This window comes from Rhipicephalus microplus, chromosome 5 (genome assembly GCF_043290135.1).
Source record: "Rhipicephalus microplus isolate Deutch F79 chromosome 5, USDA_Rmic, whole genome shotgun sequence".
NCBI lineage: Eukaryota > Metazoa > Arthropoda > Arachnida > Ixodida > Ixodidae > Rhipicephalus > Rhipicephalus microplus.
The window spans coordinates 199,071,766-199,093,959 of NC_134704.1; the positions used below are offsets into that span (position 1 = coordinate 199,071,766).

At 45.5% G+C, this 22,194-nt stretch overlaps 1 protein-coding gene across 2 annotated transcripts in view; it reads left to right on the plus strand.

Moving 5' to 3' along the window:
• The window catches only part of wts (serine/threonine-protein kinase warts), a 264,916-nt gene that overhangs the window by 95,685 nt on the left and 147,037 nt on the right, over window positions 1-22,194 (plus strand). For both annotated transcript variants that reach the window (XM_075896365.1, XM_037424377.2), the window contains 2 exons: window positions 10,074-11,473; window positions 19,045-19,329. In XM_075896365.1, the coding sequence (XP_075752480.1) occupies window positions 10,074-11,473; window positions 19,045-19,329 (1,685 nt within the window). The remainder of the gene's footprint in view (window positions 1-10,073; window positions 11,474-19,044; window positions 19,330-22,194) is intronic.

Below are 22,194 nucleotides of genomic sequence, written 5' to 3' on the forward strand. Positions count from 1 at the left end.
GGAAATGCAGCCGCCGCAGCCGGGATTTGAACCCGCGACCTGCGGGTCAGCAGCCGAGTACCTTAGCCACTAGACCACCGCGGCGGGGCAAGAAAAGATACAGATGCAGCAGAGATGGCATGTGGAAAATCATCCGACCAATTTATCATGGGAAAATTAAAGTGGCCACTGATTAAGACATAGCAACTACTCGTTTTATACTGACACAAAAACTCATTTAATTGTTCCACAAACTCATCACCACAATAGGCGGACGGTGAAATCCCCCAACGACAATATGTAGCTCATCAGATAACACTTTAACGACAACACATTCGATTTCCTTAATATTGGGTAATCGTGTCACATATAGCGATTCTCGAAACATGATGACAACACCGCCACCACGGGTATCTCTGTCATTACGGTACATTTTGTAGCCTGGTGGCGTTATTTCATCATCATCTATATCTCGGTGTAGCCACGATTCTGTAATTATTAACATATGCGGTTTGTGTGCTATTATTACACTTTCTAATTCAATGACCTTGTTAATCAAACTACGGGCATTTATGTTAAGACAACGAAACTGCTTAGCTTCCTTCCTTTTATGTCACTTCTTATCTCGCAGCCTGTTACTGCGTCAACTAATAGGAACCCTCTTCATGTGAATACTGTGCCATTCATACGTTTTGTTATCAATTCGAATTTTATCATATGACAGTTTCACCTTTACTCCCGCTTTCCTGCTATCAGAGGCACTATCCCATAGGTTCTTTAAGATTTGCCTCGTGGCTGCCGAGAAGTCCTCGGACACAGAAATGCCCATTCCTTTCAATTTAGAACAGTTCTTCAGCACGTGTCTTTTTTCCCTGTCATCTATGAACTTTAAGATCACAGGTGTAGGTTTGTCGGGTTGCTTACGCCCCATTCTGTGTAGTGTTTCGACAGATTTTAACTTTACACCAAGCTTAGTTTTGAACAAGTCTTCAACTATTGCCGATTCTAGCGATTCTGGTGTTTCTCCTGGTTTTTCAGGAATGCCAAAAACCAGAAGATTGTTTCTTCTGCTTCTGTCATCTAAATTCGCCAGCCTTTTTTCTAGTCCTTGCACTGTTTTTTCGAGATTGGCGACTTTGGTACTCAGTTCCGTGAGGGTTGACACTGATGTTTCTACCTTTTTAAGTTTCGACTCTATAGTATCAAGTCGTTTATGCATAGTCTTTTGGCCTTCAAGAAGTTCTTTCAACATTTGTTCGGTAGTCGGACCTGGGTTCGATTCGATATCGCCACAAAGTTTCAATAAAGACAGTACTATGTTCCGCACGTACAGGTAACACATGCATAAGCTGGTGGGGCACGTCGGCTAAATAAAGCAAGGATCACTAGTTTTGACACAGAAATACTTGCTACTAACCTGCATAAAAAAAACCAAAGGGTTGGTCATGGCCAGCCGACGTGCCCACTGAAAGAAAGCCGTGATGTTGGGCTGCTTATACAGGCGTCAGTCGATGACGGTGGTGGCGTCCAAGAGTTATGAACAAGGGATGCCTCTTCTGCGCAGTCACCAAGATAGATCGGCGCAGCGCCGACGGAATCCACTATCTTGTTTGATGCATCGGCCGTGAATGTGGCCCGTGCCAGAAGCAACTGCATAAAGAAAACCGAAGGGTTGGTCATGGCTGTTACAGGCGGCCAGCTGACGTGCCCACTGAAGGAAAGCCGTGATGTTGGGCTGCTTATATAGGCGTCAGTCGATGACGGTGGTGGCGTCCAAGAGTTGAGAACAAGCGATGCCTCTTCTGCGCAGTCGCCGAGATAGATCGGCGCAGCGCTGACGGAATCCACTATCTTGTTTGATGCATCGCCCGTGAATGTCGCCCGTGCCAGAAGCAACTGCATAAAGAAAACCAAAGGGTTGGTCATGGCTGTTACAGGCGGCCAGCCGACGTACCCACTCCGACGTGCCCATTTATAAGCACTTATAGGCATTTAGGCACGAACACCAAAAATAGGAATTTATAGGCACTATAAAAACACTATAAAAGCCCTTCTTAACCTAGTGTTCATGCTCACATATCAAAATGGGATGATAGGAATGCAAGGAACAAAATAGGCATTTGCCTATAATCCGGTCTCTAGTCATGAGTAAAAGGGTGCAGGGCATGTGCCGGGCGCTGGAATGCGGCGTTGGTGCGTGGGACCCCCGTTGTTGCGCATACATGCCATGTTCACGTTTGAGATGATTGGGCAGAGAAGCTCGTGGCACGTGACCAGAGCCGTGATGGCTGAACTGACACTTGTGAAGCTTCGATCTGCAAAGGTCAGGAAGGTCAGCGTTACTATAGCAACACTTGAAGTAGAGCCGCCCGGTTCTGAAGGATGTCTTAAGAGGGCTGGAAAGTGGTCGTCGACCTTGGATGTTCCGAGTGAGGCTGCCGGGACATGCCGCATCCTTTGGCCGCAGTTCTAGGGGGACTACAGCTCTTCCACTTATAGCCAGAATGGATGCAGCCTACACCAGTCATTGGAGTACGTCATCTATGAGGCCATGGACAAGTTGGGTTTGACCAAGCGAGCTGAAGATGATGTATAAGACCAAAACACCGGCAATGAAGACGAGTGGATCATCAAGCAGATGCGCGCCGACGACGATGGCGGCGAAGCGGTACCACTTTGTCATAGTTTTGGAGGTGTCATCTGAACAGTTAAAATGTTCTGCTATTGTGAGAGCGCATAAGAGTAGCCACCGAGAAGCCATCTCGGCTAGAGACAGATTAGGGGTAAGAATCAAACTTATCTTGAATCAAAGTTAGTTGCGGTTCCCTTGATTATTGTGTGCATGTCCCTTTTGGGGGGTGAATTCTGTGTGTCAGATTGTAAAGTGACTTGTCCATCTCTCGTGTTTATTTCGTGCCAAAAGCTAGCGTAAGAATTTCAGATTGTCTGCTGTTTTGTGTTTGTCGCGTCACCTCCAGCACGTGTCTCTCTCTCACCTCCATTCACTGCAAGCGCTCCTGAGATAAGTCGTGACAAAGTGCTGGTGCATTTCAAAGATGCAAAACATTATAATGTGTGAATAATTCTCTCCTTATTTGTTTGCACGAATGGGCGAATGCTATATCAAACATAAGCTATATCAAATGTAGAAGATAGTGAACTATTCTCACGGTGTATGGGGTGATACAACAATATTTCCCCCATTAAACATTTACTTTTCCCCGTTGTTGACAAAAAATACTTTAACAAATTATATTTGTTTGGCATTTTATTCCAAGAAATGTGAAGACTATAAGTAACATTAGATATATGACCCATGTTTTTTTTTAGTCTCGTCGTGTGCACTCCTACAAAACGTAATGCATCGAAACAATAACTAGAAATAGAAGTTACACAGTTTTATGCTGAAATCTTTTTATATTGCTGAGGAAGCATAAAAAGACCCCGAAATGGTTTTTTGAAGTTTTGTCAGCATTTAGGTCAGAGTACCATCGTTTCATTTGCACCACAGATTTAGAGACAAACCATGTACCAAGACCAACGGTTACATATGCACACTCCTTCTCTCCCTTGCCTTACGTCCTCAACTCATGAGACATCCCTGTTGATGGCAGCTAGCTCTCTCATGAGGGCACTCAATGGTTGGCCTCTGAGGTTGCGCACCAACAGGCTGCTCACAGTTTCGCAGGCCCAGTGCACTCGGCAGCACACACACACACACACCGTCGGGCAACATAGAGGAGGAGTGGTTGGTATATGCTCCAACCCTACCAGCCGATTTTATTTTATACTCCTGTGCAGCAACAACCTGCAAAGGCATGTGAACAAGTTAAAAGAATTTGAGAACGATCACTGATAAGCTTAAACTCTGGCAAGGGGTGAAGTTACAGCAGCAGGCACATGGATTATAGCGTCGACCGGACAGCGAAAGTGCAATGCTCATTGCCGAGGTGAGCTGAAGCGATTCCACTCGCTGGATGCCTCATCATCATCATTATTTATTTTTCCCTTGAAGGCCGCTGTGTTAGGGTATTACAAAATAGGGAGGGGTGGTTAACATAGGAAGTTACACATGTAACTTGTTGGGTTACGAATTGTGAATGCACATTTAGGAGAAATGGAATATTTGCATATTTGCTTAGATGCCAAACAAAACAAAAAGGGGAACAGTGTGAAATCACAAAGAATGTAGGGGCAAACGTGAAAATCCTGCACATGCGTGCCTTATTCAGAGTTGTAACTTTTCTCTGCAGCACAATCCTAATACTTATTGTACTAATTGCACATGTTGCACATTCGATCACCATCGATCCACACATGGGGAAAATCAATTATATAGGATTCGTTCGGTTCCAGAGCTTTTACCAATGGGTAAATTGGGATACAAAAACTTCGATCAGCCAGCCGTATCATTTTGCGCGCTTAAATGAGCATGCTGCGAGGTCTTGCGTACCTTTATCTAAGCGGTAATTTCATGTTTCAGTTAAATTACCAGTGTCCAGCTTTTTTTTTTTTACAGCTTCATTCATAAGCTGTGCGATATTTTACGGCAGCTGAATCACGGAAGGTGAATCAGTTCTACAGAAGATGAATCAGTTTTCGAAGCTGATTACAGTTTTGCCTGTAGATCAAAACAACATTGACAAGAAGTGACAGTGGCTATGGGCCCATTCTACAGACGTAATCTATAAGCGAGGAACCCTGTGAGCTGAAGTCGCGGAAGGCAGGGGCGTTAGCAGAAATTTTTTTCTGAGGGGGCCCCACCTTGATTAGAATTTGGCCTGGGCTGGCAGATGTGGTAGACGGTTATTTTGAGCGCTATATACCATGGGATGAAATGGGGGGGGGGGGGGGGCACGGGCTAGGTGTGCCTCTCGCTGGCTATGGCACTGGCAGTTGAAAACTTGTGGGGTCGAGTACACACATGGGGACGGACAGCCGTAGAGGAGGGCGGAAGCTAGTGGCGCACTCTGTGGTAGAGCTTACCTTGGTGAGGGAAGTCAGCTTTAGCAAGGCTGGAGCGGCACATGTATGATGTAAGGAAGAAGCCTCCTTCGAACACGCTCGCCGACCGAACATGCAGAAGCAATTGGCCACAAAACAGGCCAGAATAAAGTAAAATTAATGCAAAAAGAAGAAAAGAACTGGGCTTCTGGGCTACATCTTGACTCTCTGACTATTCAGACTACGGCACACATTCTTGATTTTACGAAATGACGGCAACTTGCTCCACATGTACACACCTACATCCTATTTGACATAATCGAACTGTTTGCACATCAATTTTTCGTTGTGAACTAGGCTTCCTTAGTCCTTTCTGCGCTTCAATTGTTAAAAACATGGAATGCCAACTAGCCTCCCACACCTTGCTCCCGTGCGGAAACTGAAACGTGCTGCTTCTATGTGAGCACCATGGTCGGTGCCCATTTTAACCCCATAGGCTCGAAATAATCACAATAACAGAGAAAGAGAGAGGGGACACTGGCACAGCCAGTGGCGGTTCAGTGCCCTGATATACGTAGCGCACTGTGGCACACCGCCGGTAACGTTTGCTGCAATTTTCCAGATTGTGTAGTCTGCAGAAGTCCGCACACACATAAATCCAGAGCAAAACAACGCTGTTCAAAAATGAAAACACCGTGAAGTCACGTAAAAACAACGCATTCAACCGCCAGCTTTCCTTCACCAGAGCGAGGCGAGATCACAAGATCCAACCCTGCACGTCACAGCGATTACAGCGCTCGCGTCTCCAGTGGTGGGCCTTGCGCCCATTAGCATGTTAGGCGTATGCCGCGTTTTTCGCGTGCGAATAAGGTTGACGTGCTGTGAATGCCGTCATTGCCAGCCACCACGTTGGTTGTCGTTGCAACGGCAGATAAAACATTTTTCTGGCTTGGATGTTGGATCGTCCCAGTGATAGATATATGGCACCGTCACTGGGCCAACAGGCGCGGGCCTTTGCTACTTTATATGGTCGAATGCACCTTGCAAGCGAGCCAAGAAGCTGTGCCCTAAACCGTGAAAGAAAAAAAAAAAAAGTGGGGCCGGGTATAGTGGTTTAGAAAATTGCTTGGCGTTGTTCGAACTCGCGCAGATCGCTGCCTAAGCCACCTTGGCTGCAGTACACCAGTGTCCCTCGTCAATGTGTAGTGTGATTTGGAAGGTGCTTTTAGCGCTAGCAACAGGACAACGGACATTTTGTTCTATTCCTCATGCGTGTATTGGCTGCGTAACTTGGAGTACTAGTAGTACGGCTGATGTCTACATGATGATATTTCTGCTGCCCCCCTTTCTCTCCCCCCCCCCCCCCCCCAAATAAAACCTTGTGCACAAGTTGTTTTGGCCATACCTACGCCTTGGTTGTATGAATCTCCCGAATTTCAAGGCTGCCAACTTGGAAGAGCCACATTTGAATTCGTAGAGCCTGACAAAGAATTCGGCAGGCATGCCAAATGCTGATGGGGACTTTGCTGAGTGGGGTAATTCAGAATACCACCTTTATTCAAATAGCAGTACTCATGTTCTCTCTGCACGATTTAGGTGGGCTGAATGTTCTGTATATATGTTTTTTTCCTAAATGGAAGCCTTCTTTTTTACGCTGCTCGATATTTGGTATTTCATGATGAAAAATTTGTTTTTGTTTTCTCATTTCCTTCTCCTGATTTAGGTGGTAGTGCTCCAAAAGTAATATTTTGCTGCTCTAAAAATTGTGCCTGATTCTGTTTTAACTATTGCACCCTTGATATTACAGCGTGAGGTGATCAGTGGGCAGCTGCTTAAAGACAATGGGGTTACGCTCAGTGACAACTCTCCGGCCATTTATGCCACTTTGCAATACTGTGCTCTTTCTGAATAAGTATTGATGGAAGTCGCGCTCTCTGTGCTTGTGTCCTTTTCCTTTGTTCGTTGCACATTGATAACATGACATAAGAGCGTTTTACAATATAATATGCCTAGTTTACAGGCTTAGAATTAGCATTTGTCACCTAACGGGAGCCTGCAATAGGTTAGCGTATGATGCATGTGCAATGTAAATGCAAGACTTTGCATTGGTTATTGTAAAACTTTCTGTAGTTTCACTTCCTCCATGATTGATCCAATCGGTGGGCTGATTCATTGAATGAGAAGGTTAAAGGGGCCCTGTGATGCTTTTTTGTCTGCATTTTCTAGCCCTGGAGCTCGTAGAGTGCGGAATAATGAGATTGCCACAAAAATAATTAACAATACAGAACTTACTAGCCTTCAAACTTTGAAACCTCACCAGATGAAAAAAAAAAAAAAATGTTCCCTTTCGCATTTCATTTCCCCACTGATGTCAAAGGTAGTTTCCAATCTCTGTGCACCTCTCTCTTTGTGACTCTCCTTACAGCGGCTGTCGTGTAGTACGCCGAGGGTTAATTGCAAGTTTTCTTACACTTTCATATTATTCAAAAACAGAAATCCTTTTTTTTATTTAATGAAGTATGAATAGTGCTATTATATAATTTTTAGGGCACGATAGTACGGCCTATCTGGGACCATATGAATATTACGCGCGACTAGTTGATTCACTGTCGTCATTTCCACGTGGAAAAGCTTCACTTCCGATCTCAAACATAGTCACTGTGTGTCACCCTAGTCGAAAAAGTGTGGTTTCTTCATGGGAATAAGCTCATAACAGCTTTGTTTTAGGCGTCGCCACTTGGAAATAATATTGGTGCAATACTCAGTTTCAGAAGAAGGGATGAAAACATCACACTCAACTTGTGTTGCAGATCCCCCTTGTGCTCAGGCTGAGGGGGTGTCACCCCTTGGAATTTTTTTTCAAACGGGATAACTTGGAATGGCTCGACAGTTAAGTAGAACTGCGTTCAACATTATAAATGGGTGTTTTTCGATTATCTTTATCACTGGTTCATTTACAATAACTACACATGTACCTCTGCAATAGAACTCCTAAAACAAACCAACTTGCCTATACTCACGGAATGCAAGTGCTCTTCCCGACAAAAATTTTTATTTCAGCTTATAAATAAACATTACAATATTAACATTTCTGACATAATTACTTTTTCTTCTGGGTATGCAATAAGACAAAGGGATCACCTAAAATAACTTCATTAGGTGAAAAAAATAATTGTTTCAAATATTCCATTTTTCCAAGGACTCTGGCTTAATGGAATAACCTGACACTAAAATTACTCAACCTTCACTGTCTTCATTTGCTGCAAATATCTGTTAATTACTTTCCAATATGCAGCATGATCTTGTTGAAAGGTGTAGTTTTTCTTGCCATTTTTTATGTAGTTGATGTTCTGTATGTGTGCTGCAATAGCACAAAGAATGTATTTTTTCTCATGACCGATCTTTTTGTCTTTTTGTATTACTTGTATTTTTTTGGAAGCAATGTTTGCTATCCTTCTTTATTTTGTTGCCTGAAATGTTTTATTATTTATTTATTCAATACTGCCGACTTGAGGTCCAAGCAGGGTGGTAATACATATACAAATATACAAATACCATGATATTTCCACCTTGCAAGAGTCCTCTATGGGGATTGCAGTAACTGAAAAAATAATAAAATATAACTATTTACCAGTGTGCGGCACTCCTCAACTGTGTGGGACTATTGAAATTGCAACTGTCGCTCGATGGGCTTCAGAGAAGACTCAATAATACAATGCAATTTTGTTAACTGAGAGCCCATGTATATTTGTTTTTTTGCAATTCGATTTCAAGGCATGCATTTCATTTTTACAAAAGTAAAAATAAAGCCATAATTTATGATACAGACGTAATGGCTGCTGTAGTAAGAGGTGTGATATTTGTGGATTTACGTCTCTGATAGGGTTTGTATGTACAGAAATGTTTACTTCCCAATGCATTGCAGTGCCAACAAGATGCTGCACTGTCGTGCAATTCCATTACTTTGAAATGGCGTATCAGTTATTAAAGACGATAGTCTTTCTTGGGGACCTTTGACGGAAAAATTTTGATATGTCTGTATGTCTGTCTGTAACTTTGTCGGTTTGTCTGCCCTAACGATACCTCAAATGGTACCAAATGACCAACCCCATTCTCAGCACCCACCAATCATACTCACGGTTTAGCGTTCATAGTTGTGCGATTGTCAACTAAGAAGCAATTATTGCGCATATCTGAGGCGTCATAACAACACTTCGAAGTTTTGTTTGTCTGCCTTTATACTAGAAGAGACACACACAAGTAACCCCAAGGAATGTAGCGTTTATTGCGCTGCGCTGACACTGCAACGCGATGCTCAAAAAGGTGTTTCCAAGGCTTTGCTACGACGTCACAGTGGTGGCACCTGCCCGTCGCTTTGCGTTCTACACCTTATCACCTCCGAGACTGGCGCGCATCTTTCTTCGCGGGCTGCATGCCTTCGTTTTCAAAGATAACTGCCAGATGGCACTTGTGTCTAACGTGTCTCGATGCGCTCGTTCGCCTCCGCTACACCATTCACAGCGCCTCCAGAATACCATTCACCAATTTTTCTGTGCAGAACATCAAATAAACGTTTTGTTCACTCTCTCCAGACGCAAAACTATCGTCTTTCCACTACATTTGCGGTGTAACATGCATATCTGGAACCAACTTTTTTCAACCCTTTCCCTCAGTAAGTGAATTAGCATAGTAAGCAAGGCACTGCTCAATTCATGGCCCAAAGTGGGTTGTGCCAAGATGTTCAAGAATCAGATGGATAGATATATGTGGGGTTTAACGTCCCAAAACCACCATATGATTATGAGAGACACCGTAGTGGAGGACTCCGGAAATTTTGACCACCTGGGTTTCTTTAACATGCACCCGAATGTAAGCACTTGGGCCTACAACATTTCCGCCTCCATCGGAAATGATGTTCAAGAATCAACCAACTCGTGCGCTTCATAACTACATGAGGGAGTGGAGCCTCATTGTCCACAAAATGGGGAGTAACACTATGCCAGCCTTAACATATTAAACCTAAGCATGCCATCAAAATGCGGCGACTCAAGGAGTGGTTCGTTAATGGGGATGTAGCGAGATAAGCGAGGGCAGTGTCCAAAAGCCTGCGAAGATAACACCATTGTGATGGGGCATTAAATGTGTCGCAGGCAAGGTGATGAAGGGCCTGCGCAAGGCAAGCCTGCAGGTAGCAGACTCTGGCGTGCCCCTCTGGGAGCGCTCGATGCTGGAGGTGACACGATCAGACAGCCCCGGGCGGCCGCCTCCGGACTTCCCGCCCAGCGAGCCGCCACCACCGCCGCCTCCCCCGCGAGGCGTCGGCCCCAGCAGCTCCGCCGTTCACACTCTGCTTAAGCAGCCACCGCGAGCGCCATCTTCTGTGGGCGCCTATAGCAGTGCCTCATCGGGCTCGGCGGGGCCCCTCAAGGGTCCCAGCCCGGTGCCCCTGATGGGCGGCAGCCGCCTCCTGTACCCCAGCGGCGCAGCACCTCCTCCCCCGTACCCGTGCAGCGGCAGCAGCCTGTCCTCGGCGCCCTCGTACGCTGCCTCGTCGAGCTCGGGTCGGCAGAGCCCCGCCAACACGACTGTCAGCAGTAGCTGCAGCGAGTACTCAGTGGCCTCCGGGAGCTCCAAATCGCGCGCTCTGCCGCCTGCGTACACGCCGCCTCCACCTGCGCAGTCGCCCAGTGGGGCAGGGCCTCCACCTCCTCCAAGACCCCTGCAGGCGTGGTCGGCGCGCCAGGCCAAGTCGCAGTCTCCAGTCATCATGCAGTCGGTCAAGAGTACCCAGGTTCAGAAACCAGTCCTCCAGACGGCCATCGCTCCCACGGCGCCACTGACGCCCTACAACTTTGCGTCGTCAACGTCGACCTGTGGGCCCTCGCCGCCTTCTCTGTCAGTTGCCTCCTCGAGAATTCATGAACCGCCGCCTTACCCGAACCAAGTGGGAGGAGGTGGCGTTGCCTCTGTTACAGCCGTCCAGCCGCCACAACCCCAGCCACCTCCGTACGCGGCACACAATGGTGCACCTCCGCCCCCCTATGTGTTGCACCGGCAGGACCCGCCACCACCTCCTCTTCCGCCCACCACCGTGCCTACCACAGAGCCGCCAAGCTATGCGTCTTCCGTAGTGGCGCTGGCGGCACAGAGGGCCGCGGCAGCGGCCGCGGTGTTGGGAGGCCCCAAGGCACCACTGCTCGGTGGGCGGACAACGTCGGTGGCCACCACTACAGCATCGCCAGACTTGGTGACCACAGTGGCCAGCATCTGCTCGTCACAGGTGTCGGCTTTGCAAGGAGGTGCACCACTGGGAACACCAAGCAGCAGCACAGCGCCGCGTAAGACATCTCCTGTTGTCACGGACACAATGAGCTCGGCATCGCGGTCCGAGTCGCCTGTGTCATTCGTGTCGGTGACATCAGCCTCATCGCCGTCCACGCAGTCCGACTCAACCCACGACTCGGGCCGCGGTAAGACTACCCATCAGTCGCCCATTCCCGTTCGGCGGAACTGGCCCCACGAGAAAGAGGAAGAAAGACGTGCCTCCAAGGTAGGTGTTCGTAATGTGGTTCTTGAAATGATGGTACACTGAATTGTAACCATGAAACCTGGTGGTAAGTTGCAGCTTATACTTCTGTCACATGGCAACCAACAATCTCCATTTACCTCCGTTCAGCATTCAACTTCCTAATGGAGCTTTACAAAAATACGTAGAGTTGTGGCAATTAGACCCCGTAGTGCAAGCTTTCGACGGGAGCAGCACGGTGCAGAAACGGCGCTGCTTCACTTGTAGAAAACGTCCCATTTTTCACATAAGTAGTTGCCTACACGTGTCTCCTTTTTTTCATGCATTCTAATAAAGCTGAAGTGAGAAATAAAGCTAAAGCGAGAAATCTCGCATGTGTATATAGAAACAATACGGTGCAAGACTTGCCATTGGCAGCTTGATGAAGTGTTGTTTCTAAAGAACACAGGCACTGAAGTCCTCAACAATAGAATTGAAATTGTGCCACACAGTGTGTGATGCTACACTGAACTCAAGTATCTTAAACTTTATGAGGTTACTACAACAATGTTGTTAGCTTGATTGTCCCCGTAGCAGTAGCTATGTGGGAATGAGAGTACTTCATTGAGTCCAAATAGTCATCAGAATTTTTCAAAAGCACCATTTAAGTTCTACGCTGAAATGGAGGCTGCGTGACATGAACTGCATCTCTTTCAACGAAAAGACGAAGTGCTTAAACGAAATTCCGTCATAGCCGTGTTACAAGGGTATTGCCTTTTGTTCTGTGCTGTTTTTTATGCATGTTTGTGAGAGCAGTAATTTGGGCTGCCACATGCACACCTGCAGGGTGCCCACTACGCCATAAATAATCACAATTTTTGTGTAGTAGGGCACTCACTATGTTATCCTTCGTCATTCTTTGGAGAAGCGTGGTATTCGTCATGCACTTGCAAGGAATTTTGTGCAAATTTTTTATGCAGTGGCTGACAAGGATGAAGAATTATGCCTGAAGGGGTATGCGTCGCAGTTAATCAGTGAAAAAGAACAGGCTTTTCTTATGAGTTGGATCACTGAATGACTCAGTTGTTACAAAATTTGCATTGTGTGATGCCTGGTTGTTTCTTTGCTGTTCTAAAACGCTTTATTACTCATATTAACGCGATTCCTTTCCCGACATCAAGCCTGCCTAAGGAAAATTTGCGCCGGAGTTTCAAGTACTGTTGTGGCTACTTGATGGAATACTCAGCTGGCACGCAGCAAACCTGGGTTCGAATCTCTTTGTGTTCTTGGTGTTCTTATTTACTAAGTTTTTTTCATTTCGTGCGATAGTGGTTACGGACACCAGTGGCGGCGGCGGACAACTACCGCGCAAGCGGCTCTTGTTGTGATCTTATAACAGCTTTTGCTGTAAAACAGCGCAGCTACAGCGGACGGACATGTCATGATTTTAATGTGACAGTTTAATCTCCCTCATTCTTGCTTCGCATATCATCGATTCTTACAGTATGTGGGGTCTACCAATTTTTTTTCTTTGCGGCTTTGGTTACATTGGCTGCACTAGCTCAAATCAAGTGATATGAATCATAGAGTTTCCTATCAATTTTAGGAAATGCTATCGGTGAATACCTTTCATTTACTTACTCAATGATTTAAACAACCAGCCGCAAATTTAACATGGCAGCAAAGGGGCCTGTGGTGGCCATCAAAGCTCATGGCCTTGACAAGAATGCGTTCATCGAAAGCCTGGTTTGGATTACAATTGCTGCGAACATTCGAAGTAAAAGAAGGTGCAGCAGCGGCGAGTCTACGTGCACTTATGTGTCTTGCTTTTGCAGTGCCAGCTAAATATGTCGCTGTCGGTGCATCCGCTTGTGTCGTTTTTGGTGATGTATCTCCCGAAACAACATTTGTAAAGGTGTAAGCTGTTTCTTTTCAGTGCTTTGCATGCATTACTTGAACTCTGTATCAATTTTAATGCTTAGGAAACGGGCAAAATGGAATAAGTTTTCAAACGGCGATTGTGGCGGTGGCGCGTATGAAGGGCAGAACGAATATGAACGTTTTAGATGGGTGCGGACATAGTTTTCCTACCCCTCTAGCATTTTCCCTTGAATTCTCCAGGACTGAGTTTTTTTCATTTTGACTTCACAGCGCGCTCGCTTTTCTGGCTGTCTAAGCGGCGAAGTGAGCGAATTTACCATTAGTTTGGCGCTTTTGCTTCCTCTGATGTGAAGTAAGTGTAAACTTGCCTTTAAGCGCTAGCAGCGTGAGTGAGGAAATCGCAGCACTTTATTGAAAGTTCAAAAGAACATTATGTAATTTTTTCGGCACGAAGATGTTGAACCCAATAAAGTTCTTGTTTATCTTTATGATTACTTTTAACTTGTTTTTGGTTCATACAAATTTAAGATTATACGAATATTTTATGGGCACCCATCGAATTTGTGTCATTGTGATTATACTGTACTAGTGAGATCAATGAAACTAATGTTCAAAGTTAGCATGTGGTGTCTCGAATGTGTCTTCTTTTGTAAGGGTCTCTAGCGTGCACTACCATTAATTATCATGCTGCCATACCAACCAAATAGCCGCCCTCTTATACACTGTGTGGTTTCATTTCATTTCATTTTATTTCCTTAAAGACCCCTTGCGGGGCATTACATAAGGTGTGGGTACATAAAAATTGAGCAGAAAACAATCGTTTGTCCTAAAGTGAAAGATGATTAGTGATACTGGTTGTGAAGGTAGAAGTACAAGTAATGGCAGGAATGTCGCCTGAAAGGCTATTCCAGGCAACTGCTGTGCGAGGAAAAAATGATGTTGAAAAAGTAACGGTGTGTGCACGTGGGCGTGCGACTTGAAGAGGATGATTAGTTCGTTGAGAGATGTGCGCTGGGGGAACAAAATAAGGTGGCATGCGCATCGAGCTGTGAAAAAACTTATGAAATAACGAAAGACTGGCGATACGGCGGCGGAGGGAAAGGAGGGGCAGTTGAAGTTCTGCCTTTAGTGAAGATACGCTGACGTCATGGGAGTAAGAATCATTGATAAACCTAGCGACACGGTTTTGAATACACTCAAGGGCGTCTTCAAGATAGGCCTGTTGCGGTTCTGTATTTTGTGCATCATGTCTTATGTTTTAGTGCCAAATATGCTGTTTTTCTTACCATCGCGAGTCAAGCATGCATACTCGCAGAGGCTGTAGCAGTAAATGCAATGAGCTCTCACTTATCTTGCAAACAATTGTTCATGAAGCTATGTATCTTGCAAGCTATCCCGATCAGCAAGAAAAATGTCACCACTGCTTGTTGGCGGATGTCGGAGTGCTCAGTACCTAATCTCAAGCTCCAAAGAAGCTGTTTTCGACTTTGGGATGAGCAACAAATTTCCAGGCAGAAAGAATCGTAGCTAACAGGTGCTATTACCTCAAGTAATTACCCTGCTAGTTTTAAGCAGCTAACCAATAAGCTTTGTTTAATTATGTTTTGATGAGGCTTCTGTTGAACTAGTGGTGGTGACCGTGATTCGTAATGCCAACATGCTATGTCTCAAAGCAGAAAGTGTAGTGGGCGTCATAAATGCGTTTGTGCCATAGGTCAGGTTTTGGCATGCTTTCATGAAATCCTAACCGCAGGAACAGCAGGGGTGCAACCGCTGCATCAGCTGAGCCAATTTGATACAATTCCTGATTTTTGCACAGAGCTGCACCAGAACCGTCAAATTTGCTGAAATTGTACCACACTACACCAAAGTGTCCGTCCTGCCTAAATATCTTCTCAGTTGCACTTACCGTATAAACCGGACTATAGGTCGAGTGGGAATATAGGTCTACCCCCCAAGGTCAGGTTACTGTAAAAGAAAAAAGAAAACGAAAACGAACCCATAACTGTTGAACCACATTTATTCGCGAATTGGGCGCACCACACCTCGATCGTCGGAGCTTCCCTCAACCACCATCGCAACTGGATCCTATTCGTCCGACGAAGCACCACTGTCTTCCGAAGACGAGAGTTTGTCGCTGACAGCCTCCTACAGTGCATCGCCCTCCATGCCATTCAGCGAGTTGCTAAAGCAACATTTCTTGAAAGCCTTTTCCACCATGGAGTCTGGCAAGGGACGCCAGGTGGAAAGCACCCAGCCACAAACAGCGCTCGTGTTGTCCTCTTTGCTTTCCTTGTGTCGCCTTTCGTTTCACGTTTCTTCTAGCACCTTCGTGCACGCGCTCCAGCTCTTATCACCATGGATTCTAATCAACTAGCCCAAGTAGCCATTCTAAACAGTCACAAGCGGAGGTCTCTGTAGGCGGCTTGTCGGTGTCTGGGTTGTCGCTCGACATTCACTCTTGGTACTCCAGCCGCACTCAGCCCTTGAACGGCTTGTTCAGCACAACCTCGAGCGGCTGGAGGGTGGATGTCATATCACCTGGTATCACGGCGAGGTCCGTTTTCCCGTCGCCGAGTGCGTGTTTCACAGCGTCGGTTAAGTGACCACGAAACGCATCCAACACTAGCATGCTACGAAGACGCAGCAGTGCACTTGCCCAACGGTTCCACACTACTCTTATCCATTCGAGCATCATGGCCTCGTCTATGTATTCCTTTTTGTTGACGCGAATGACAACACCGGGCGAGAGCACTTCCTTCAAGATTGTCTTGCGTTTGAAAATGATGAAGGGCGGAAGCTTTCTACCATTTGCCGTGCATGCCAGCATGACGGTGAAGCACGAGTGCTCGTTGCTAGTGGACAGCAGCTTCACATCCTTGTCGCCGCGCTGCGTGATCGTGGTCGACAAAGACATGTCCAACCACACGGAGGTCTCATCGGCGTTGCCAATCTGCTCCATTATGTAGTCGTTCTGCTCTCGAAGCCGGTTCACGAAGCGCTGAAAGTTATAAGCTTGTTCTCGAACTCCTCGGGCAACTTCTGACAGATGGATGTGTGCCGCCGAAGAGAAAATTCTTTGCATCGCATAAATCGACGCACCGAAGAGTTTGGTGCACAAAACTCTTCTCTCGTGAGCCTAGCTTCTCGAGCGAGTTCCACGGCTTTCTTGCGAATGTTATCTACGGTCACTGGCAGTGAGCGCGCACAAACTTCCCGTACAAAGTGCGCTAGCTTATCCTCCAGCTGCGAATGAACGGCACTTCATCCACGAAACGACATTTTTTGAAAATTGCACATCCGCAGCTTCTCATTTTGCGCCCTCCAATAGCGCACACTTTTTTCCCGATATACCAAAGGGGGGTTGAGCAGCCATATTCCCGTTCGCTTCTGCGAACTCAACAACACTTAGTTTAAACGCAGCTGAGTACTGCCTCCTCGTACCGCAACTCATATTGACTGAACGAAAAAAAAAAAAAATACCACTAAAAATGCAGCACAATTTCAAGCGGAGCGAAAACTCTGAGCAGATCGGAAGCAAATCCAAATCACGAACACAAAGAAAACAAACAGGAAAAAAAAAAAAAAAACAGCCTGCGATTGGATTTGGATGCGGTTAAGGCCGCGTCCGGCTTCTCAAGCACATGTAAGTCACATGTTGCCAGACAGCGGTGCACTTTCGGCTAGACACCGCTGTATAAGACGAGGGGCGACTTTAGGTTAATATTTTATTGAAAAAATCTCGACTTATATTCCGGTATGTACGGTACTTGAGCGAGAAATGGAGGCTACGTTGGCCACCCACATTTTGCCTCATCAATCATACCAAGCGCGCAGATTCTAATGCTAAACTATGCGGTTGAAATATATACTCATTAGGTCAGCACATTCACGAAACGTGATAGACTTAGTAACGTAACAACACCGGGCACCTTTCGGTTGGCTGACTGCAGTAAATATCGATCCGTGGGACAACGCAACCTAAAGCCAAAAATGCCCTGCCATAGCCAACAACGCTTTGCGACAAAGGTGAATTTCCTAGTTGGTAAACGTCACTACGGCATTTTAGGCACTAAAGCTGAAAGCATGTGCCGTGTTTTCTGCACACCAACTTGTCGTGCTGAGAATGCCAGCGTTACCAGTGACCTGTTTGCTTGCCACAGAAACGGCGCATAAAACATTTTTCTGTCTTGATTTAACGTTGTCCTGGTGATGGATAACCAGTGCCGTCGCCGGGCCAATGGGCGTGTATCGTTACCTTGATCGGCTCACGCCCGTCTTGATCCGAGCGAGTTGACTCATGAGTCAGTGCGCTGACCTATGACTGCAGCTGCATTGCCTTTGTTTCTCTATTTTTTATGTAAGGTCTCAATGGATAACATCACATTGTGTGTTTTCTGCGCTGCAAACAAACTGGGCTCAAGAAGAAATTCACACAAAAAAATCACTTGGAAATAGGAGGTGGGTAGGAGGTGCTGTGCGAGTTCGGCAGAAAATGCGTGCTTTGTACCACCTGGCACAGTCACCCTCGAGCACAAGTGCCGCTGTGTTTTAGATTGGATTTATCGCATACTTTCATACATGTTGTGCTCTAATCGTAAAGTTTTTTGTGGAAGCCATAGACAGGTTACTTCGCTTGCTGTAGTGGCTGCATTTTTTTTGATGGGTGAGGCTTTCATTCAAATAGACTTCCAGTTTGTTGCTGTCATATTCATTGCTTCCCCCTTGCGGTAAAAACTGTCTTTTTTTCTAGCCAGCAAGGCTTTTCAATGTGTGGCGATTGTCGAACTGAGTCTAGGTTGCTGTGCTGTGGGCGACACTTGATGGTAGCAGAATGGCTGCAACTGCACACTGTATTAAACCTGCAATTCTTTTGTTTTTACACTTGATGCACTGGAGCTCTGAAGAGGACTCTGCTGCGGAGGCATCAAATTGTGGTCGTTGGATCTCGGATACCGTTAGATTTTCTCACGTAAAAAATTTTATTTTTTCAGACTGCATTTTTGTGGCACTTTCAGTTTTAAATTGGATCCTCTGGCAATGATACCTTGTATATTTAGTGGAATTTCAATTTAAAGAAGTTTTGATGTAACTATGTAAAATGTCTATATTACTGGCTTGTTATAGCGAGGTTTAAAAAAGCTCTTCAGATGGGATTATGACATTCTTGCTTTTTATGCATATAGGGAGTGACATCATGGGGCGGTAGGGCGTCAGCCTGTCATGGAACAAAACCAACTTCTGTTTCACGGGAAAAGGTGAACTTGTTATGCATGCTTTCTTTACTTCGACACAATGAATAAAACCTCCAAGCAATGAAGCCAAGGAAAGCATGGGATATGTTATTATGTGGCTTCTCTACTCTAAGGTATTGATTGCCACTTAAATTGAAAAGAGTCAAAATAGATGAAAAGTGGCACCTTTGAGGGGTCTAAACATGAAGGTTGTGGGTTCCGTTGCGATTGTCCAAGAGAGTGATTTGTCGGTCGCTTTAATTCCAGTAAGAATGTTTACACCTCAATTGAGAATGTCCCCCATGACAGTCAGTTGTAAATGAGCCCCTCGGACAGCTGGCCTTCTTTCGGTCTGTCTTTGCTTGTGAGTGTGGTTCTATAAATAGGCCAAAAGCACTTGTCTGCAAGATGTGCTGCAATGGCTGGGGTTGCTTTGTGAGAAAATTGCAGTTTTCTTGAGGCATGCATTGTTAAAGCTCATTGATGCCTTGTGCTGTGTAGGTGCGTAACTATTCTCCTGAGGCATACAAGTTCTTCATGGAGCAACATGTGGAAAACATAATGAAGAGCCACGAGCAGAGGCAGCACAGGCGCCAGCAGCTCGAAGCCGAGATGGCCAAGGTTGGGCTGTCGGAGGAAGCTCAGCGTCAGATCCGACACATGCTGTACCAGAAGGAGTCCAACTATATTCGTCGCAGCCGGGCCAAGATGGACAAATCCATGTTCAAGCACATCAAGCGCATAGGAGTCGGTGCCTTTGGGGAGGTGGCCCTCGTCCGCAAACATGTGAGCAGCCCTTTTTTGTAGTATGTGCTGTAATAGCTTAAAGGGGCCATGACACGCCATTTTCGATCCTTTTTCATTTTAGCACATTTGATGGAGTGAGCAATTTTTTTTAATTAGTACGTGAGCTGCCTGAGGCTCTGGTAACACTGTCACACTCGCAAGCCGTGACGTAACGAGCAGCTATATGTGCGAGCGACTGCATTCAGGGAAAGGATATTGTTTTGTGGTCAGCTGCTCGTGAGGTCAAGATAACTTCAGCTTGGCACTGAAATTGAATTATCCGTAGTGGGTGAAACTTTTGCTGTGATGTCACAGGTGCCATGGGTAGGTGGAGTTTACGGCACTGGAATGTTCTTTTACTGTCCAATTTTTTTCATCTGTACAGCTGCAGTACTACAGCCAATGTTAGATATATCCAACTCGGAGGGGATAGCGAAATAATTTGAAAGACAAATCATGCACATTTAAGCCTTTCTTTAGAGAATTGCAGGCCTTGAAACAGTTGTAACAGATGCTAACATGACGATTCGCTTACAGAACGAGGTTTGTTTTGTTTTGCACACTTTGTTTTGCATGAAAATATGCTTGTTGGTACTTTGTGAGCGTAGTGCGGAAGAAACACAAGGGAAGATGCTTGTCTGCGTCTCTTCTTGTGCTTTGTGTTGCTTCTTGTGTGCCATCAAGTTCCACTTATCCTCAGTATCATTGAGCATGAGTGGAACTTTCAAGAATTGTAGTAAACGCTATCATGATGCTGCTCAATATCATTGAGGAGCGGCAGCATTGGCATCGTCATAGCCTTAAGGGCAGACTTCCACAGCACCAACGTCAGCCATGATCTCGGTGCAGGTCAAGTTGCTCGCTTTCTGAGGTGGTGTCCTGGCAACGTTGGGGAAATAAAAGTAGAGTTAGCAGAGGCGCCATATGTCGCTGTCAGCAGTCATTACGCTTCTGAAGTCGTCAGATGCCACCAAAGCCCGCAAGGAAACAGTTTTCGACAGTACTTTACTTGATGTGGCGCTAAGAACCAATAATAATTTTTATCGCTACGAGTGATTCGGTGTTCAGTTCATCTCCCGAATGAGGACTTCTCAGGAACGAGGCGACAAGTCCACAAGCCACAAGAGGCGATGCTGCCCACAAACGACAAAGAAATAAGTCCAAGTACTAACCGCCAACATGTTGGTGATAGCGACATCACTTGTGGCTTTGTAGCAGGCAGCAGCTGCCTTTGCACACACACACAAAAAAAGAGCTAGAGAAAGCATAGCCTCCGAGATGTATTCTCTAGAACTGAATACATTGAATATACTTGAATAACAATGGTAGTGCAAAGAAACAGGGCACAAGGTAGTAACACCGAGACACAGTGCTAGTAGCACTCTATGCATCTCCTTGTTACTATCTTGTGTCCCGTTTCTTTGCACTGCCATGTTTATTCAAGTATGCCGTACCAGCATGCCCGCCTTGCAACTTTTACCAAAAGCACGTTACAAGGTTGCACATCTTGAAGGTTATGTTTTTCCAATCTGCAGGCCATTGTGTGCAAACATTGCAATTTGTCAATCTGGGTTTGCACTAGTTGGTTATTTTCTTCGAAAACTGACATAGAACTGGCTAACACACGCGAACGAAAAAGAGATAACAGGACGGCTGATAACTCTCAACTGAGTGTTTATTTTCAAGAGTAATAGTGTAAATACGTATATTCGTACACAGAGTTCCAATCATAGCACATGAAAACTTGTCGCATCAAGAAAGGATGATGGATGGATGCTATGAGCGTCCACTTTACAACAAGGCAGTGACATGTGTGCCACCAGGCTCGCTAGAAAAAACGAAATTTTTTTTTTATGTTGGCCTAATGCCTTATCTACTTTGATTAAATGGATCTCATTATAACAATGCAGGCGATGGCAAGGAAAATGATAAGTGTAACCTTAAAAGACAAGAAGAAAGCAGAGTGGGTCAGGGAACAAACCGGGGTTAAGAATATAATAGTTGAAATCAAGAAAAAGAAATGGACATGAGCCGGGAATGTTGCGCATAGACAGGATAACCGCTGGTCATTAAGGATAACTGACTGGATTCCCTGAGGAGGCAAGCGGGTTAGGGGGAGACAGAAAGTTAGATGGGCAGATGAGATTAGGAAGTTTGCAGGTGTAAAGTGGCAGCAGCAAGCACAGGACCGAGTTGACTGGCAGATCTTGGGAAGGGCCTTTGTCCTGCAGTAGACATAGTCAGGCTGATGATGATGGTAATTATAACAAAGAAAAATATGAATTTGTGTTCTATCTCTCTCAATTCATTTAAGTTCCACCATCGGGTAGCTGACACAACAATTACCGGCCCTCTTGATTAGGGCGGCTTCAATGATCTCTTTCATATTCATTCCTACACAGTTAAACCTAGATATAACAAAATTGATATATTCCCCGAAAAATTCGTTATAAAAAGGGTTTCTTTATATTCAGGTTCGGTACGAAATTTCGAATAATAAACATGCAAATTAAACAAAAAGGGGGACTGAAGGCAGAGCCAATCTAAAACACTTATTTTACACTAAAAACTGCGTTATTATTGCGATAGCAACTATATGGACACTCTCGGCAGGTTTCTGCCATCAAAACCATGTTCCGTAAGTAGTCCAAATGAATAACATGCTCCCACGCATCGTAACTTTCACGAGTGGGTAATGCGTGCGAGTGCTGCTGAAGCAGAAACCAAATGAGTCAGCCCATGCCTTTTCCTTGAAAGTGCATAAGATAACATCTACCGCGTTTTGAAATTTCTGTCGAATGCTCAAACAGAAAGTAAACCACCAGTCTTAATTGAGCATGAAACAATGCAGGGAGGGAGATCGCT